The 17,622-nt window shown below is 57.5% G+C and overlaps 9 protein-coding genes across 9 annotated transcripts; 5 read left to right on the top strand and 4 right to left on the bottom strand.

The window, feature by feature from the left end:
* Positions 1-620: 620 nt before the first annotated feature.
* CcaverHIS019_0211910 (uncharacterized protein) lies at positions 621-2,430 on the bottom strand (the record flags this gene model as incomplete). The annotated part of the gene is made up of 2 exons (XM_060598286.1): positions 621-2,184; positions 2,222-2,430. The coding sequence occupies 2 exons, from the start codon at positions 2,428-2,430 to the stop codon at positions 621-623; spliced, it is 1,773 nt and encodes a 590-aa protein (XP_060455095.1).
* Positions 2,431-3,474: 1,044 nt separating this feature from the next.
* Positions 3,475-4,925, bottom strand: CcaverHIS019_0211900 (uncharacterized protein; the record flags this gene model as incomplete). Its single annotated transcript, XM_060598285.1, has 4 exons — positions 3,475-3,780; positions 3,812-3,911; positions 3,946-4,380; positions 4,435-4,925. The coding sequence occupies 4 exons, from the start codon at positions 4,923-4,925 to the stop codon at positions 3,475-3,477; spliced, it is 1,332 nt and encodes a 443-aa protein (XP_060455094.1).
* A 908-nt stretch (positions 4,926-5,833) lies between these two features.
* On the bottom strand, positions 5,834-6,710 carry CcaverHIS019_0211890 (uncharacterized protein; the record flags this gene model as incomplete). Its single annotated transcript, XM_060598284.1, has 2 exons — positions 5,834-6,367; positions 6,522-6,710. The coding sequence occupies 2 exons, from the start codon at positions 6,708-6,710 to the stop codon at positions 5,834-5,836; spliced, it is 723 nt and encodes a 240-aa protein (XP_060455093.1).
* Positions 6,711-8,501: 1,791 nt separating this feature from the next.
* On the top strand, positions 8,502-10,094 carry MUP1 (uncharacterized protein; the record flags this gene model as incomplete). The annotated part of the gene is made up of 3 exons (XM_060598283.1): positions 8,502-8,641; positions 8,676-9,261; positions 9,294-10,094. The coding sequence occupies 3 exons, from the start codon at positions 8,502-8,504 to the stop codon at positions 10,092-10,094; spliced, it is 1,527 nt and encodes a 508-aa protein (XP_060455092.1).
* Positions 10,095-10,738: 644 nt separating this feature from the next.
* CcaverHIS019_0211870 (uncharacterized protein) lies at positions 10,739-11,509 on the top strand (the record flags this gene model as incomplete). Its single annotated transcript, XM_060598282.1, has 1 exon — positions 10,739-11,509. One exon carries the CDS (start codon positions 10,739-10,741, stop codon positions 11,507-11,509), a length of 771 nt encoding a protein of 256 aa, XP_060455091.1.
* Positions 11,510-11,893: 384 nt separating this feature from the next.
* Positions 11,894-12,380, top strand: CcaverHIS019_0211860 (uncharacterized protein; the record flags this gene model as incomplete). Its single annotated transcript, XM_060598281.1, has 2 exons — positions 11,894-12,104; positions 12,136-12,380. 2 exons carry the CDS (start codon positions 11,894-11,896, stop codon positions 12,378-12,380), a joined length of 456 nt encoding a protein of 151 aa, XP_060455090.1.
* A 161-nt stretch (positions 12,381-12,541) lies between these two features.
* On the bottom strand, positions 12,542-13,948 carry CcaverHIS019_0211850 (uncharacterized protein; the record flags this gene model as incomplete). The annotated part of the gene is made up of 1 exon (XM_060598280.1): positions 12,542-13,948. The coding sequence occupies one exon, from the start codon at positions 13,946-13,948 to the stop codon at positions 12,542-12,544; it is 1,407 nt and encodes a 468-aa protein (XP_060455089.1).
* A 1,011-nt stretch (positions 13,949-14,959) lies between these two features.
* Positions 14,960-16,575, top strand: CcaverHIS019_0211840 (uncharacterized protein; the record flags this gene model as incomplete). The annotated part of the gene is made up of 3 exons (XM_060598279.1): positions 14,960-15,445; positions 15,485-15,844; positions 15,913-16,575. 3 exons carry the CDS (start codon positions 14,960-14,962, stop codon positions 16,573-16,575), a joined length of 1,509 nt encoding a protein of 502 aa, XP_060455088.1.
* Positions 16,576-16,759: 184 nt separating this feature from the next.
* On the top strand, positions 16,760-17,346 carry CcaverHIS019_0211830 (uncharacterized protein; the record flags this gene model as incomplete). The annotated part of the gene is made up of 2 exons (XM_060598277.1): positions 16,760-16,896; positions 16,929-17,346. 2 exons carry the CDS (start codon positions 16,760-16,762, stop codon positions 17,344-17,346), a joined length of 555 nt encoding a protein of 184 aa, XP_060455087.1.
* Positions 17,347-17,622: the final 276 nt, after the last annotated feature.

Here is a 17,622-nt window from a genome sequence, read left to right as displayed (position 1 = left end):
ATCCGTTACCTCCGGTTCTAGACGCTGCGTCCTCATCGCACCGGCCATAAGTACCTAGCCCTTTAATCCGTTCTATGCATCTACGCTTCACGCCTTAGTTACCTGCAGATTAGCTACCTGCAGCATCTGGAGGACCTCTGGCATTCGATCAAGAGGCGCCAAGGTCCAACATGGCAGATCGGGCGTGTAGCTCAGTTGGTAGAGCGTGTCATTAGCACGGCGTCAGACGACGCGCAGAGGTCTTGACAAGGTCTTTGGTTCGATTCCTAACCCGTCCAGAAGCGTATCTTTTGGGTGTCAGTTGGGCAGGTTGATAGAAGTAGAGGTAGAGGTGGACATTCTCTTGTCTGGCACTAGTCGAGCCGCCCAGATTGCAGTCAGCGCTTCCTGAATGAGTGAGAGAGCTAGCACAGTGGAGATTTCCGGGGTTCAGGTTCACGTTAGTTGGTGCTCGCGACGCGATGCGTTCACGGGATCAGATAACGAAGGCGGCAGTGCGATCAAAACAACTCTCGTGCCTAAGCAAGATAAACAAGTCACATTCCATAATTCTGAGCATTAGGCAATTCTGAGCATTAGGCAATTCTAAGCATTAGGCAATTCGCAAACCGTGCCGACGTCTACTTGCGCGACACAGTGCCCGATGCGCCAGGCGACGCCGGTGCTGGCATGGGGCGCGGACCAAACATGCCCATGCCCACCATTCCGGCGGACCGGAGGGCGTCCATGGGCGCAAAGACGGTTCCGTTACCGTACGCCTTTGTGCGCTCGACCTCGAGACGGCCCTGTGCGAGGTTGCGGGCAAACTCGTCGCGAATGTCGGCATCCACGCGCGCCTGAATCCGCGTTGCCTCGGCCTGTGCTTCGGCGCGAAGCTTGATTGCCGTGGCTTCTGCCTCTGCCTCGATTGTGAGAGACTCGGCCTTTGCGCGAGCGCGGGCAATGGCGTTCATGTTGTCGGTTTCGACGGTGGCGCGTTTCATGGCGTTCTGGAGCTGCAGGACTCGCGCTTCACCCTGTTGCTTCAATGCGCGATTGGCGTTCTCACGGTCCAAGTTTGCAGATTCGACTTGGGCTTCAAGAGCGCGGGTTGTGAGACTATCGAGTTTGGCAGCAATCTCGCCCTTGAACTTGCGGTCGATGATGGCCAAGTCCTCGAGCCGAATACCGTATTCGGAAGCTACGACCTTGAGCTCGTCAATTGCCTGGGTGCGGACAGCAGAGACGAAGACGGCTCCAACATCGTCGTCGCCGCCGTCCTGTAGTTCGGGAGCAGCGTTGCGCGTCCGAGCCATTGTACTGTAGTCGAGATGCGCGACGATTTGGGTGAGAATACTCCGCGCCTTGTCCTGAAGTGCATCAAACGGTGTCGGGTACCCGTGCTGTGCTAGCTGCAGAGGTTGCTGTAGCTGGTACCGGAGGTACAGGCGGAGCCAGACAGGTACCTGGTCACGAGTGTAGACGTTGTCGCACTCGAGTTCGATCTGTACTTCGCCCATGGTGAAGAAGCCACGGAGCGACACACCGGGAGTGGTGACGAAATGCTGTCCGGCTCCGAGCTGGAACATTTCGTCACCGCGCTGGAGTACTACCGCATGGTTTGCGGGAATATCGAGAAAGGTGGCGGCGACGTATTTGTTGGGGAGACGGACACTCTGGGTGTGTCCGAGCACATGTTTCGAGTATCGGTCGACAACCGACTCGGAAAGATGTGTCTGGTCAATGAGTCCGAGGACCTTGTACGCGCCCGTTGTGGCCATGGCGACGAAACCGCGGTCGCTAATGACGAACACGCGCATTTGGGGGTCGAGGCACACGGCAGCCTGGTTCTGCGAAACCTGGACAATGGTGAGGCCTAGTCGCTGAATATTCTCGTCGGCAACGAGCCCGCCACTCCCCTGACCGAGAGGCGGGAAGTTTGTGGCGAGGTCGTATGTTCCACGCCAATCGCATCCAATCCAATTAGCCAACGGAAGGCCGGGGTACCGGCCGGGGTCGAGGAGCAGTTTGGGGCCCGACGCAAACTCGTACACGCCAAAGCTGCCTGGATTGACTTCGCGGCCGACATAGTTGTGCGGCCTCTTGTCCGAGATAATCGAGTTATGACCGGCAGCGACCAGCTCGGTGTTGAGCTCGCGAAGCGCCTGTACGACTCCACCGGTGCCAATAGGGACGACGAAGGGGCTTGGTGTTAGCATACCCGATTGAGAAAGACACTTACCGCTTAGTATCGAGGTAGGATGCTTCGTCGACGAAAGGGAGATGCACGGTCTCGGTGCGCGAACCCGGAAGAGGCTTGTACAAAGCCTTGGTGAGGGCCGGCTGCTTACTGGCAGCCCCATTGGACCGATATGTGTGATCGTTGACGACGGTTACGCCGTCGCTCTCGCTGTGACGCGAAGGAGCAGAAAGGGAGGGTTGGAGGGCCATGTTGAGCAATGAATGAGAGTTGGAGATGGGAAACAAACCAAGTTGGTGGCCAGAGGGGACCGTTTATATGCCATTGTTGGTCCCATCTGCTATTCCTACCACACATACCTTGACTCTGACCGGACGCACACCACACACACCTTGACTCGGACCGCAACGCACGAGCGTCGGCGTTCTCGGCTGTTATCGCCACAGTTGTCTTGACTTGTCTTTTGGCTAGCCGACGCATGCGGTGCCTAACATAGCTTCTGGGAGATGTTGTTTGGCCATGGGCATGTATGTCGTCACTGTCGCGACGTGCGGTATGGGGGTACACGACACGTTGGTCGGCTCGGAGGTCGGTGGCCAGCACGCCAGCACAGCCGCAGGGCTGACATGGTCGACTGGATCGCATACCGACCAAAGGTCGAGGTTGGGTTGAAGGAACGTGCTTGTTGTGTGGGGCTGTACAGGCCCGTGATACTTGGCAGGCACAGCCCCTGCTCGTCAAACCTCCCCTGACGATCCGATAAGACGTTGTCGGGCGTCTTGTCCAATGGCTGTAGGATGCTGGTGTCAGTTGATAATGTTGCAGACGACGTTGCCGACGATGCGGTGCACAGAATCTCCGGTGATGTGCAGGACGCGGCCAGGTCCGACGGTTGGCAGGCATCTCCATTCCATAGCCGGTGATGTGCCAATGCCTGCAATATCCGGCGGCACTGAGAATGGTGCTTCCTGACGTCACGAGATATGACATCATCGTCAAAGAGCACCTGCGTCGCCGTTTCGTGTGCCTCGACCATCCCGTGATCTTCATCCAAGCAGACAGGAAACGTTCTCGGCTGTAGACATGCTCAACTTGCATGCCCTCGCCACTCGCTGAGACTTGCTCACCACAGACTTGCTCACCACAGACAAAACCACGTCGCTTGCTCACCACAGACAAAACTACGTCGCCTAGAATGCAAACTACAACGATTAAACAGTGAAATGTAAAACAAGCCGTGTACCGGCATCGAACACTTTCTCTTCTCGTACTTTACTTTTGGTCTGGTGGGTGGCTCACACGCGCAGCTGGCCCGGCCGTTCAGACCACGGCCACGGCGTGCGCGGCTCGGCGTTCAAGTCCTCGGCACTGGGCGGGTAGTGGTGTGCGCGTTGCGGCGGGCTGACGGGCGAGACGGGCGAGCTGGGACCTGAACCAAACCCTGGAAGAGGCGTCTTGATATCGCGCGGGGGCGAGACTTGCGGAGACAGCATGCGGCCGAGTTTGACATCACGCCAGCGCTCAGTGTTGCGGCGTGTCTTGCGGCGAGATCTGTAGATGAATGCCGCGAACAGTAATCCCACTACAGCCAGTCCGCCCACCTTTTGTCAGCTTGCCTGTAACTATACCCACCACAATGCCGGCAATGGCGCCGGCACTCAAGTGCCGCCCGAGCCCCGTCGCTGGCATACCACTCCAATTGGCGGGACCCTCCGGCCAGTTATTGTCGAGGCTTTTTGTCAGCTTGAGAGCCATATTAGACGCACCCTCGGCTGGAATAGAACTCGACCCGGCTCAACGCCTGTTGCTGGCCCATACGAAGGGGGATCGTGACTTTGTAGTTGGTGTTAGGGTCGGTGGGGGCGGCGAAGAGGAGGCGGTCGTCCATGGCGATGTTCCGGACAGGTTTGACCCCAACGGAATTACCGGCTGGCACACCGGGGAGAGGCGGATCGAAGCGAATGTCCAGGTCAGAGTGGTCGGGGCCAACACTGCCGTACAAAAAGAAGAAACCAGCCGAATAGGGCATGTTGAAAGTCACCGACACGGGGTGGAGGCTGGTATCGATCCGGACGTTGGCGCCGCTCTGCTGCTGCCATTCAACGTCGCCGTTCGGACTGGTGAAATGGAAAAAGGGGTTCAAGGTGTTGTGGTTGTCGAGGAGCGATTGGGTGGCTCGGGGCACGCGGGCTAGGTCCGTCCTGCGGTCAGAAACAGGAGAGTAAAGATGTCCATGTTCCCTCTGTTCTACTTACGCTTCGGCCACCATCCCCGTCGTCATGACCAGGGTGTACATTGTAAAGTCGACGCCATTAACATCTACCCTTGGGGCGCAATAATGCCAATCGCCCTCGGCGGCCAGGTCGACGATTCCCCCCTGCATGCCCGAGTTGACTGTCGCTGTTGTATCCAGAGCCAAACGAACTGGTGTCGCCTGACTCTCATTCCACTTCAACTGGGGCCCAACAAACTCGCCGCGTAGATGGACAGCCGTACAAAACGGCCCATTCACCCACATCTGCCCCTCGCCCGACCGGTTCTCTGTGAGCGTTTGGGCGCCCCACCCCGCTGTCGAGTTGACAATGTCCCACTCTCCCGTCGACAATGTCTGGAACCCATCTTGCGGAAGGAGGGTGAGGTTGAATAGGAGGTTGGGCGCGATTGGCGCAACTTGGGCCGCGACGCCGGCGAACACGCTGGCTGCGACGCCGGCGAGCACGCTGAGAAACACCAGGTCGAAACTCATGGTCGTGGTGGAGCTGAGAAGAGGTGATGTTCTGTTCTGACAACTAGTTATACGCTGACGTACATGTAGGAATGGTCATGGGGCTGAGACGAGATGAGACAATGGGCACATTGTTCTGCTCTTGTCGGGTGGGGCCCTGGGCCGATTTATCTAGATGGCATTCCTGGCGACATGCTTGAAGAGGGATATTTCAAAAGTGATCCAGTACGACCGCCAAGCCAGTCGGAGGACATTACAAATGACGTCAGGGTAGCGGTACCTCGACCGACGCCACCCGCTCGCCACCGGCTCGCCACCCCGACTCCACCTGCAGGGAGAAGGGAGAGCAGGTCTGGTAGGTCTGGCCAGCTTGTCGAGAACAACCAGGTTGGGTGGCAAAGCAAAGGTGGGCACTCGGTGATTGACAGATTGACATGGTTCTCTGGCTCCACCTCGACTTGCGACTTGTGGCCAATCTGAGGCGAGCTGGGATCACCTGGCAAGTCAAGATATCAGTCACGCTCGCTTCGCCTGTGACGGGAAGAGGTGACGCAACGAGAGATCCATGCTCCGCCTGTGTTGAACTCGCGCCTTTGTATTGCACTGGGCTTCCACCTATCAGCGGCAATGGACGCAGGTGACAACCTGCACCAAACTAATAGCACAGCGCATGTACACTCTCAATGCTCCAACACTCTCCATCCCCTCTCGACTTGGCTTGTGCACTCCCAAGTCCTCCACTCGCTCCCAAGCCCTTCACTCGCTCCCAAGTCCTTCAACCGCTCCCAGTCCTTCACTCGCTCCCAGTCCCTCACTCGCTCCCAAGCACGCACTAGTACACATGCATACAACAGTTAGTCCACTGCTACACGGCGAGCCCAACAAGGCTCTACGCTCTCGAGTCTATGCCTACGCCCCGCCCACACCTACTACGCCGTGAACGGGTCTGGCGAGCACTTTTCTGGGTCGCCCATCTTCCAGCTCTTGGTGCGAGATACAGGGCGACCCTCGATCTTGGCAGCCGTCTTTGAGCACCACTCGCCGATCCGTCCATGGTCTGGACCGACAAGCACGGCCTTGGGCGGTGGGTGTACTTGGATGTACTGGGTGTGGCTGTCGTCGGGCCCGGCCGCCTCACGTGAGCGGCTTCCATGCAGGGAGGGAGAGGGGGGTTTGACGGGCTTGGTAGACGAGATAGATCCGACGACGGTGCGGCTGCCAGACGAGGTGGAGTTGTTCGTCGACGTAGATGATGTGCGCGGGATTACGGCGTCGCTCACTGTCCAGCCCTCGACACCAGCTTGAGTCTGGACTTGTGCCGAGCGCATTTGCGGTTCATCTGCCCACGGCCATTGGCGGCGTGGAGTTTGGTTGGGTGCGCGACGTTGACGTTCGGGTGACTGACGGTCTAGCCTGTACCACAGGAGACCGAAGAGGATCGAGAACGCGAGCACGGCAGCGACCTATGTGTTAGTGAATGCCAGAGGGATGAGGGATCAAGCAAAGCTATCCCGATAGAGCGAGCATGCGGAAAGACCGGGCACACTGCCTGTCCATGCGGAAAGCATTCGCGCACGGCATCTGGTGCGGAAAGGAAATGAGAGACTCGAGACTCACAACAACGCCGGCAATGACGCCGCTGGATAGGCCCTTCTCGCGCTCCTCGCCCGTCTCATCGTCGACAACAGTGTAAAGCGATGCGGTCTCATCAGCGCCGAGTGGCACAGGCTGGGCGACCGCGGCCCGAAGTGTGAGGGCAAGGGCGAACACGAATGCCGCCGAGTTGCTTGGTGGTCTTGCGCGCATAGTGATGTAGCTCGGGAGGGGGGGGGGGGTGGGTGTGGGGGGGGGGGAGAGGGGGGAGTGGTGAGTTGGGGGAGTGGTGAGTTGGGGAGCTCGAGGTGTTTGGTATAAGAGGAGGGAGGGGCGCAGCGCCAAGCCTTTGACAATGTGCCGAGTGAAGGGTTGGAGTATGGTTGTCGCGGGCACGCTGGATATGAACGACGTTGTGGGAGTGTAAAGATGAGATGAGGAGAGGTATAGCTAAAGTGTGTGGGGGGGCAATGGCGACGAGGTCTTTCGACTACTAGAGTAGGTACAAGTAGGCACAATGCCAAGCTTTCCAAGGCTTTGCCCAGACCTACCAAGACTGCTTGTAAATCGCTCGGCGACTCTCGGCGACTTCCCTGGATGCCATCCTCATCCTCATTTCTACTCTTACTAACATGCATTTATGAATCAAAGGTCGCGCCTCCCCTTGGCCTTGGCCTCTGCCTTGGCCTCCTCCTCACCTCCGCGTTGGGTCATAACCCTCGTGTGAGTGTCAAGTATAGACAGATAGACAGCGTCGGAATTCCCGTCAACCCGCAATCCTCCTTCACCACTCACCATGCCGCATTAACCGCAAGGCTTGCGGCTTGCGGCTTGGCCACCTTGGCCTGTGCCAGATCGCCAACGTAGCAATAGTCTGGAGCGAATTTCTCAGACATGCGTGTTCCACTTTATCATCGATCCCTGGCGCGGCAGGGAATCGAGAATGCCAAGACAATGGTCGTGCCTGTGTCAGGCTGCCGCTCTTGTAATTCCCAAATCACTTCTGACGAGTGCCGAGCCTCGGCGTCGGCGCAGAATGCTTGGCTCGGTTAGTTGTGCCTGTGTGTTGACATGCACCATGTAAACTGGACTGCGGGCAGGAGGCTGGCAATTGACTTGGCAGTCACCTTGCGCCGTGTCAATACATTCGACACTGGCATGGTCAGTCATGTATGCCAAGCCACGCTGGCCTGGCCTCTTGCTTCGTCTCACTCTAGCCAACCGGTGTAGCTTGCTCAGTTGGCCAGATGGTAAACGTCGGTCGTGTTGTTTCCGGACCGCCGGTGCGCGGCATGCACGGATCCAACCATCCTACCATCCAACCATCCAGACTGACCACTTCGCCACGTGTTGCTTAAATCGACCATGGTGCGTCTCTACAGGGGAAGGGGAAGCGTTGAAACGCGTCGCAGGTATGTTGTAACCACCAAACGCGTCTGGAATCGATGAGTCGGGAGCACAGGTCCCACCAACGAGCATGATAACGTAGCGCAGAAATACATGCGCGCGGCAATCATGCAACCTTTATTCTCCGGTCTCCTATCTGCCACATTCCGTCGCTCGGAGTCTCGGAGCACCAGTGCGGCACTCAAATGTAAGGCAAACTCGAACGGTGAGATCGAGCACAGGAGCCGATAACACCAGGATTGGAAACAAGCTCCGGCGCTGCGCTCAGGGATGACTCGGCTCATCCACCTCTGATGTCATGTCGTGGGCAGGTCGGAGAACTACGGGACGAACCCGTCCGGTCTAGGCCACGTGAGGCCAAGTAGTAAGTTGGCCGCCAACATTAGAATGACGTGTATTATCGCTATGATCCTCCTGGCGGATATCCAGGGATGCCCACTTCCAAACCGAGTCTTCAATCACGCAATAGTCACGACTAGATGCTCTGTTGACCTCGAGCTCGCCATCGCTGCCACCGTGCCACCGCCTTTGGCGGTGTGTACAAAGATGCACTCATGAGGTACTCGTCGTACTCGTCTCTTACTCACCTCACACATCATGGGCAAGGACAAAAGAGTCCCATACTACGGATCGCTGGGGTCGGACAAGGACACTGAGAGCCTGCACTCTGATGACCGTCGTCAGATCGGCCTCGTGTCCGCCGTCTTCATCATCCTCAACCGCATGATCGGTACTGGGTAAGTACTTATTGCCGATGGCCACTGACGCCAGCGTCTTCGCCACGCCCTCGACCATCCTCAGTCTGAGCGGGAGTGTTGGCATGAGTCTGGTCATGTGGGTTGTTGGGTCCATCATCGCCGCCGCCGGAATGTGGGTATACATTGTTTGGGGCACGGCGATCCCGCGTAATGGCGGCGAGAAGAACTATCTCGAATACCTCTTTCGCAAACCCAAGTTCTTGGCCACTTGCGCCTACGCCGCCAACGGTGTGCTCCTCGGCTGGGCGAGCGGCAACTCGATCGTCTTTGGCGAATATATCCTACGCGCGCTAAACCACTCTCCAGACCAATGGACGCGGCGCATAGTCGCCTTTATGGCCATCACATTCTGTTTCCTCTTACATGGCACCCGAGTCCGATGGGGCCTGTACCTCCAAAACGTGCTTGGCATGCTCAAGATTGGGATCTTGCTTGTTGTCGTCGTCACTGGCTTTTTCGCTTTCGGGGGCCACCTCAAGGTCGACAAGCCGGATAATTTCACAAACGCGTTCGAGGGAACTACCGCCAGCGCAAGCAGTTTCTGCCTCTCGCTCTACAACGTCATCTGGAGTTTTGTTGGATACCACAATGCCAATTTTGTGAGAAATTGTAATTTCCACGCTAACTCTAGGCGCTCAGCGAGGTCAAGAACCCGAAACGCACAATCCGTATTGCCGGGCCATTGGCCATCGGCCTCGTCACTGTCCTCTACATCCTCGCCAACATTGCCTACTTTGCTGCAGCGTCCAAGGAAGAGATCACGGGGAGTGGCACGCTCGTCGCCTCTCTCCTCTTCCACAACGTATATGGCGACAAGGCTGCGCGCTTCCTCGACATATTCGTCGCCCTCAGCGCCCTCGGTAACGTCCTCTCCGTCATCTTCGCTCAAGGTCGCGTGAACCAGGAACTGGGGCGTGAAGGTGTCCTCCCCTTCTCGCGACTGTGGGCGTCCAACAAACCCCTTGATGCGCCTCTCGCCGGTCTCGCCCTCCACTGGGCCGTCTGCTTAATCACAATCCTCGCCCTACCCCCCGGCGACGCCTACAACTTTGTCATCAACACCATCTCGTACCCCCTCGCAGTCATCAATGCCACCATCGCGTTCGGCATCGTATACCTCCATTTCCGGCCGTACGCCGACTGGAAGACGCCGGGATGGCCGGCGGTCGTGGCGGCCGCCTTTTTCGGCGCAGCCAACGTCTTCCTCTTGGTTGTGCCGTTCACTCCCCCGCCACCGGGCGGTGAACCGTACGCTACCATGCCGTATTACACCCACGCCGTGGCGGGATGGGCAATCTTCGGCATCGGATTCATCTACTGGCTTGTGTGGGCGCAAGTGCTCCCCCGCGTCGGAGGATACACGCTCGTGCGCCAGAACGAGGTCGGCGGCGACGGGCTGGCGCGCAATGTCTTCCGCCAGGTCAAGAACTAGGCATGTGGAGGGATCTTGCGGCTCGGAGTAGAATTGTACAAGTACAAGTAGAGATAGACAACAAGTACACATAGACAACAAGTACACATAGACAACAAGTACACATAGACAACCACAACCCTTATATTCAACTGTAATGTCATTATTAGCATGGTCCACACTTAGTCTCGTAGTTTGTCGGCGCAAGCAGAGAATCACATGTAGCGATGCCATTGTCTATCATTGTCCATTCAGGTCATGTACTGCGCAAGTACACGCAAAGCGCAAGTCCGTCTGCACAATGATTACGGCTGCGGCCATGCCCCATCCCCGCCCGTCAGACAGACCCATGTCCGCGACGCCGCCCCACAGTCTCTCCGTCTGCAGCTTTACACATCACATCACTCCACTGCACAGCCGAGGCACCTTGGGAATGGAAATGAGCCACTTGGCAGATGATACGAGGTGACGCGCACGTGACTTGCCGGATAAGTGGTGATCTCGGATCGGATCGGTGCCAAGCCGGTGGCTGAAGGCAAGCCACAACTCGTCTCCATCCACTGTCCTTGAAGCCACACTGGTCTCCATCCACTGTCCTTGAAGCCACAACTTGTCTCCATCCACTGTTTGACATTGCTTGCCTCACAATTCGTCAACTCCCCAACATGTCCAAGCCCACGATCGTCCTTGTCCCCGGATGCTGGTATCCCGTTGCGACATTTGACAAGCTCGTGTCGGCGCTCACCTCGCGCGGCTACAAGGCCGTGGTCGTATCCCTTCCGAGCAGCACTTCCGGCTCTCGCGACGCTTCGTTTCTGGACGACATCACGGCCGTGCGTCGGTGCATCGAGGCTGAGACGACGCTGGGCCACGACGTCGTCGTCGCCGCTCACTCGTACGGTGGTCTTCCCGCCCATTCCGGCTCCAAAGGCCTGACGCTTGGATCGCCCGAGCCTTGCTCTCAACCAGGCAAAGTCATCGGCTTCGTGTTGATGGCTTCGGGCTTCACACAGACGGGCATGGCGTTCCTCGATCCCACCGGCGGCATCCCCCCACCCCAATGGAAGGCCAACACGGACACGGGGTTTGCCGAGCTTGTCGTCGACCCCGTCGATATGTTTTTCCACGATTTACCCGCCGAGGAGGGGAGGATGTGGGCGGATAAACTGGGCAAACAGAGCCTCAAGGCATTGGCAGAGGGTGGAGAACACGCATATGGCTCGTGGGCAGAAGTACCCAATTATTACATTGTCACAAAACAGGATCATGGCTTGCCTCCCGCCATGCAGAAGATGATCATCGGTATGGCAGGTGATGCCGACGTCACAGTCCGCGAGTTGGATACAAGCCATTCGCCAATGCTCAGCATGCCAGCCGAGACTGCCGACATTATCGTCCAGGCCGCGACCGAGTTCCAGGCCAAGAAGAGTAATTAACCTAGGCTGTACTCAGATCCCCTAGATGAAGCATGCTGGGCCTTGACAACAGTGTGGAGATGAGGTTGGGTTACGATGCAAAGGTAGAGGCTGGTCGGGTGCCTAGCCGGTTGTTGTGGTATGTTAACGGGTGCCTTGTCATCTTACCAGAGTTGGGAACGTTTCATCGTCTGCGCAGCACATGACTAGCAGCTACTTCCAGATCGGGCTACTCTGTTGTCGGGCGTCATCTTCCTGTTCTGGTTTGACTTGCGTCACTCGTGACTCCACTTTCTGCCCCGAGATTGAACTGGTCCTCCAGTGACTGCTTCGACGAGTCGGTGGCGCTTCTATTTGACCTGCCCGGCTCAGTACTCGCGGCTCAGTACGCCCGCTCACATCACCATGCTCATTCTAATTCTATCCCTCCTAGCACCAGTACTGGCAAGCACCCTCAGCCCAAAGTCGGCGCCCCACCTCTGCCTCTCACAGAGTGGCGAACCGGGCTCGGCGCCCCTCTCTCTTTTAAATTGCAAGGACGCCGGCGCGTGGCGCCGCGACGACTGTGCTTTCCTGTGGCAACGGGACGAGACGTGGTGTCTCGGTGCTGGGCTGAGTGAGTCTTAGTTAACTCCCCCTGACACAAGAACAAATCCACCCATACCTCGACTACCGCGCTTGCGACGGCGACAACACCGAGGTGTACCGGTGCAACACGGCGGGCATTGGGTGGTTCCCAGATGAGACGGGACAGGTGCGGGCGTCGGATGCGGCGTTCTGCCTCGATGTGAGAGATGGCAAGTTTGAGCTTGGGGCTCGAGTGCAGATTTGGTCATGCCACGAGGTTGGCCATAAGGACTTTGGGAGCCAACAGTGGGTCATTTCCGAGTAGGTACAAGTAAGGCTGGAGAAATGGATATTGGCGATAGCTTGATGTATGGTGTTTAGGCTGAGCTCTGTTCGGGTACAACGCACTGGAGAATAGCTAATCCTCGATACATGTACGCTACTGTACAACAGACTATAAGGACTGGCGACGTGATGATTCCTCTACTAGCTGTGCGCGGCACGAATGCCTTCAACAGCTCTATCCATCTCGGCGCTCGAGACCAGCACGACGCGCACCTTCATCTCAACAAGGACGGCCAGGTAGTCCTCGAACCCGAGCTCTCTCTTACAATTGTCAAGCCTCTGGATGCTCGCCATGGTGGTCGAATCGATGGCGGTCGAAGCCGTGGCTAGAGATTGCGAACGCGGCTCGAGTGAGCGATGAGATGTATCGCCTGGCTGCTGGCGGCTGCGGCTGAGGCACTTGAAACCAGTGTCGTTACCGTTCGAGTTTGTGCTGCACTTCTTCAATGGACGCATGCTCGAAGTTGGCCCCAGTGTCGCCTCCCAGGCGGGTTGCAAGCCCAACGTGCCAGGTACGACGGTCTCTGTCTCCCGTAGTGCCAATCCTCCCGGCCGTAACGTCTCCTCGGCCTGAAGCCCAGACTTTGCCGGACGGATGGTATGGCTCGCCTTGATGCCGCCAAATGTCAAAGTTTTGGCCTTTGCGTGCGCCATCTCACCCTCAGACGGGGGTGGTGTGTCGATCTCCGTGGGCGAACAGCACCGTTCGTCTCCCGCATCGTCGAGGCCAAAGTCGAACAGGGCGGCGCCACTTTTACCGCTGCGCCAAGCGAGGACATCTATCGCAAGACGCTTACCTGGGCTCCCGCCACCTGGTGATGAACGTTTCTGGGGGGATGTAGAACGAGGCGGGGTGCTGAGGTCGGCGATCGCCATACGAGGAGGAGAATATCGCGGAGGTGTACGCGGAGCGCGTGTGTGGCGCACTGGACGACGACCAGATGGGAACAACAGGCAGTTGGCGACCGCTTGCGGGAGACGGGGAATGGACGGGAACGAGAGGAGTAGTCGTGCAGCTGTGAGGAATTTGACCAGTTGACGCGTATCGGTAGGTGGATTCGGTGTCATGGACAGCAGTGTTTCAGCGGGAAGAATGCGGGGGGTAGAGGTCAGGAAGGCCATGTCGGCCTCGAGAGCAACCGTCTCCAAGTCAAGAAGCACGAGACGAGCGATTGACCCGGTCCTCCGAGACATCCATCCAAGGTATGTGCCACTTGCTTGGTGCGCTGCGACAAGTGACGCGATGGTACGTGCCGCGATCAAGTTCCAAGTGGGTGGGTCAAAGTTGCCCTCTGCATGCTCGCCAACTGCGGCGATGCGCTGATCACTTGCTAAGACGAGTGTTGGTGTCTGCGTCTTTCCTCGACGAGCAAGTGTCGCGTGTACAAAGCTGTTGGAGTTTGTGGCAGTCAGGGTGGCGGAGATTCGCCCGCAGGCACGCGGGTCGTCCAGTTGGATGAGTCGCGTGAGGCGGTCGGCCTCGGTGGATGACCATGTTGGGGAAGCGCATGGTAATGGGGGTGGTGTGGGGGTGGTTAGGGAGGGCATGGTGGATGGAGAGATGGAGAGATGCAGTGACCGAGTAAGCTGGTAAGAAGGGTGGCGTGGTTATACAGGTTGAGTCAACTGCAGTGGACCACCTCCACCTCCACCTCCACCTCCACCTCCACCTCCACCTCCACCTCCACCTCGGCCTCCATTTCAACCTCTGAACCAACCGCCACTCGCAGCTTTTATCCCATTCATCCATGCATACTCTGTACTTGGTATCAGTCACAACCAGTAGCAATGGTGTGGATGCTGAGCGTGTAGTTGTCTCTGCCTTTGCTTACAGTGCTTGCTCCAGGCACATTCCTACGTCGTGTTCTGGCTCGCAGGCTGTTTTTCATCAGATCATCATGGGCCATGGGCCAGGCACTCTCTCCCTTGTACAGGTCATCGAGTCGCGATCGTGGCGTCCAGGAAATGACTTTGAATCTTATCTTACAGTTCAAGATTGATTCATTAGACAAACTTGCCATTAACCAGGGTAATACAGTATTGAAAACTAATTGGTCCCAGGCACCCCCAGACACCCCCAGGCACCCCCCTCAAAACTCTCCCTGGCACAGGAACCTGTTACCGAGTCCACCGAGTCTCCCTAATCGACTGCGCGTCGTAACGTAAACCATCATTCCACCCGGCACACCCAAACACAATCTCCGTGCCGTGGCGCCGTGGGCCGCACAGCGGGCCGACCACAGTTATGGAAGCGGAAGCGGGAAGTGTCCTCTGACAGCGCACACTGCACACTGCACACTGCACAGTTCAACAGGCTAACCCATGCAGACCAGACCACGCAGACCGAGCCGTGTGGAAAAAGGTTACAGTATAATATCCGCGGCAGATGAACGCCACCACACTTCATCTTGATATTTACCCTGAATCCTGACTGTCTCTCTATGAAAGGAAGGCTGTCAGTCATGTCCGGCATATCCGGACACTCTGGACACTCTGGACCCAAATGCATCACACAAGCTTTCATCCTCATGTTCATATTCACTATCACACATGCACAACATGGACAAGGAGGCGCCCCCCCCATACGTCTCGTCCACTTCACCCTCGTCCACCTCCCCCGCCGAGCCGGGTCCCAGCACCCGCTCCAGCTCCAGCTCGCCTCAAACTCCCGCCTCGCCCCCAGAGTACAGCGCCCAAAAGAGGCTGGTCCTCTGGTGCGCAGAAGGTGGGGGAAAGCAACCCCGCCGCGCCCGCGATCTCACAGTTGACCTCGCCCCACCGACAGTGTTGAGAAAGTTTTCCCTCGACAACCAGAACATTACACACCTCCGGCACGGTGACGATGGGTGTAGTCTTACCCCGCGACCATTGGGATACATCCTCACAGGCAAGGTCGAAATGTGGAGTGCGACTCAGCGTACACAAGAGTATCATTGGGGTGGTATGGCTTGCGATCGAGCTATGAAATGGCGCCTTGTCGGGGCAACCGACGGTGCTCACATCCGACGTGACCTCCACACCGTCGTGGACATTGTTCCGCACCAGGTAAGGCCCTTGGCCTAGTAACAGTCACGCTAATTGCAGCGGATACACTCATCCCGAGTTCTGGCAGGGGCGCGTGAGGTGCGCACCGGCAAACCCGACCGGGATTTGCGCGCTGCCCTCACCGCCCAAGGTGGTGTAGCCGTCTGGAATGTAACCTCGGCTGCCTATCTCGCAGGTGAAGAGGACACGTACCTGTCCTGTTTGCCTGGATTGGATCCAGAGGCAGAACCCTCCTTCAAGATTCTGGACAAAACAGAAGAAGGGATGCACTGGGCCCGTTGGGCGACAGCAGAGGTCGGCGGAGGTACAGCCACACGACAAAAACGACATGCTCGGAACGTACTCGATTTTGACGTTGGCAGCATCGTGGTTGCATTGAAAGAGGGAGGAGAAGTGTGGGTGTGTTCCAAAGATCTGGAATGGCGATTGGTGGGTGTACTCAAACGTTGATGTACTGACAAAACTAGCTTTGTATTGTCGACCGGCCAGATAATATCCGAGTCGTTGCCCGAGCTGACCTCGTCGGCATCTATCGTCTCGCCTCCGACGACGACGACGAGCCAACTTACAACCAGCCCGTCGCATACGTCGTCGACCTACGAGCTGGCGTGCGCGTGTACCCCATCCAGAGTGGCGGAGAGGGCATGCCATTTGCCCAGTTATCACTGCAACCCCTTGTCGATGGGTACCAGGCGGCCGCGCGCACGCCGTCCGGTGAGGTGCACGCGTGGATGCGGGGTACTTGCCCCAGTACCAGTCCCAGTAGCGGCAATCCCTCGGCGTTGTGGGCCCCTCGAACACCTTCACCGACGCAACCGAGTGGATCACGACTGGCGTCCCACGACTCACAGCCGTCGACGCGCAGTAGCCCGGAAGTTGGCTTGGGAGCGAGGTCCGAGACCAACCCCAACCAGCTTGACGTGACTATCTGTGCAACTCAGGTGACGGAACTGGTCGAGCTGCCGCATACGCGTGATGGCCAACTGTTTCCCGTGTCAGTAGGGGTGGGGTGTGCCCTGTGCGTGAGCATGGAGTTGGACGAGTTGGGCGACTCGAGCAAGAAGCGGCGGGGCCTGGGAATCATGGGACTGGGGCTGCTGGGCAAAGGCAAGGGCAAGAAGGCGGGGTAGGGGGTAATGGTTAGCGTGGGTAATGGATGGTAAATGGGATGTAATGTATTTGTTGTGTCTTTATTTTGTAGATGAGGGCACGGACCTCGCACTCTCTGTGCGCACAACCATTCACCCAAACATTGTCATTGTCATTATCCAACCTCCCATCTCCCATCTCCCATCCTCCCATCCATCTCCGATCATGCCTGTCATGCCCTTTTCCGTCAACTTCAAGAAGCGCAAGCGCGCCCTCAACGTACCGCCACCGTCTCCTGTCCCTGTCCCTCTCCCCGTCCCCGTGCCCCCACCCCGCCAACTCACCGCAACGCCCCAGGCTGGGTAAGTACAGTCTCCGGTAGCCCTGACCCAAGACCATCATACGCGCACCCTGCTTCCGACACCACTCTCATCACCCCGAGCCCCCTTCGCGCCGCACTCGCATACTCGGACCCGGACCCAGTCGACGACTACACGTACAACAACGTGGAGGAGCTCGCCGACGAACACGTGTACCCTGTCATGTTCACTGACGAGTTCGGGACAGCCCCCGAGTTTGAAGATGACGGCGAATACGACCAGATTGGAGATGAGGATATCCTCTCACGCCTCCTCCACCGCGAGCGCGAATACACCCGCCTCCAGGTGTACTACGAAGAGCTGCACAAGCGTTACGCCAACAGCAAGGACCAGATCGAGCACCTCAATCGCCAGGTCGACGCACTGTCGGCCCGCATCGAGCGAAAGGAGCATCGCATCCGCTTGCTCAAGGTGCTTGCGATCCGCCGGTAGCCTGTAGACGTTTATACGATATCCTTTGGTGATTGGAGGATGATGGAGGAGTGGTCATGGGCGGAAACATGCACCCGGGGCCTCGGTCAGTCAGAGCATTTCGGATTTCACCGTCGGCTATGTCTTTCTCGCATTCACTCTCTTTCGACTCTGTACCACTCTCTTCTCCACCATGTCAATACCCAACATCCAACGTTATCCGCTGTTACACCGCTATCTACAACAACGCAAGAGATGGAAGACAACGCCAACGCCCGGGCAAGCACCAAAATTTCA

Source organism: Cutaneotrichosporon cavernicola (assembly GCF_030864355.1).
Source record: "Cutaneotrichosporon cavernicola HIS019 DNA, chromosome: 2".
Classification (NCBI taxonomy): Eukaryota; Fungi; Basidiomycota; class Tremellomycetes; order Trichosporonales; family Trichosporonaceae; genus Cutaneotrichosporon; species Cutaneotrichosporon cavernicola.
This window is presented reverse-complemented; position numbering and strand designations above follow the sequence as displayed.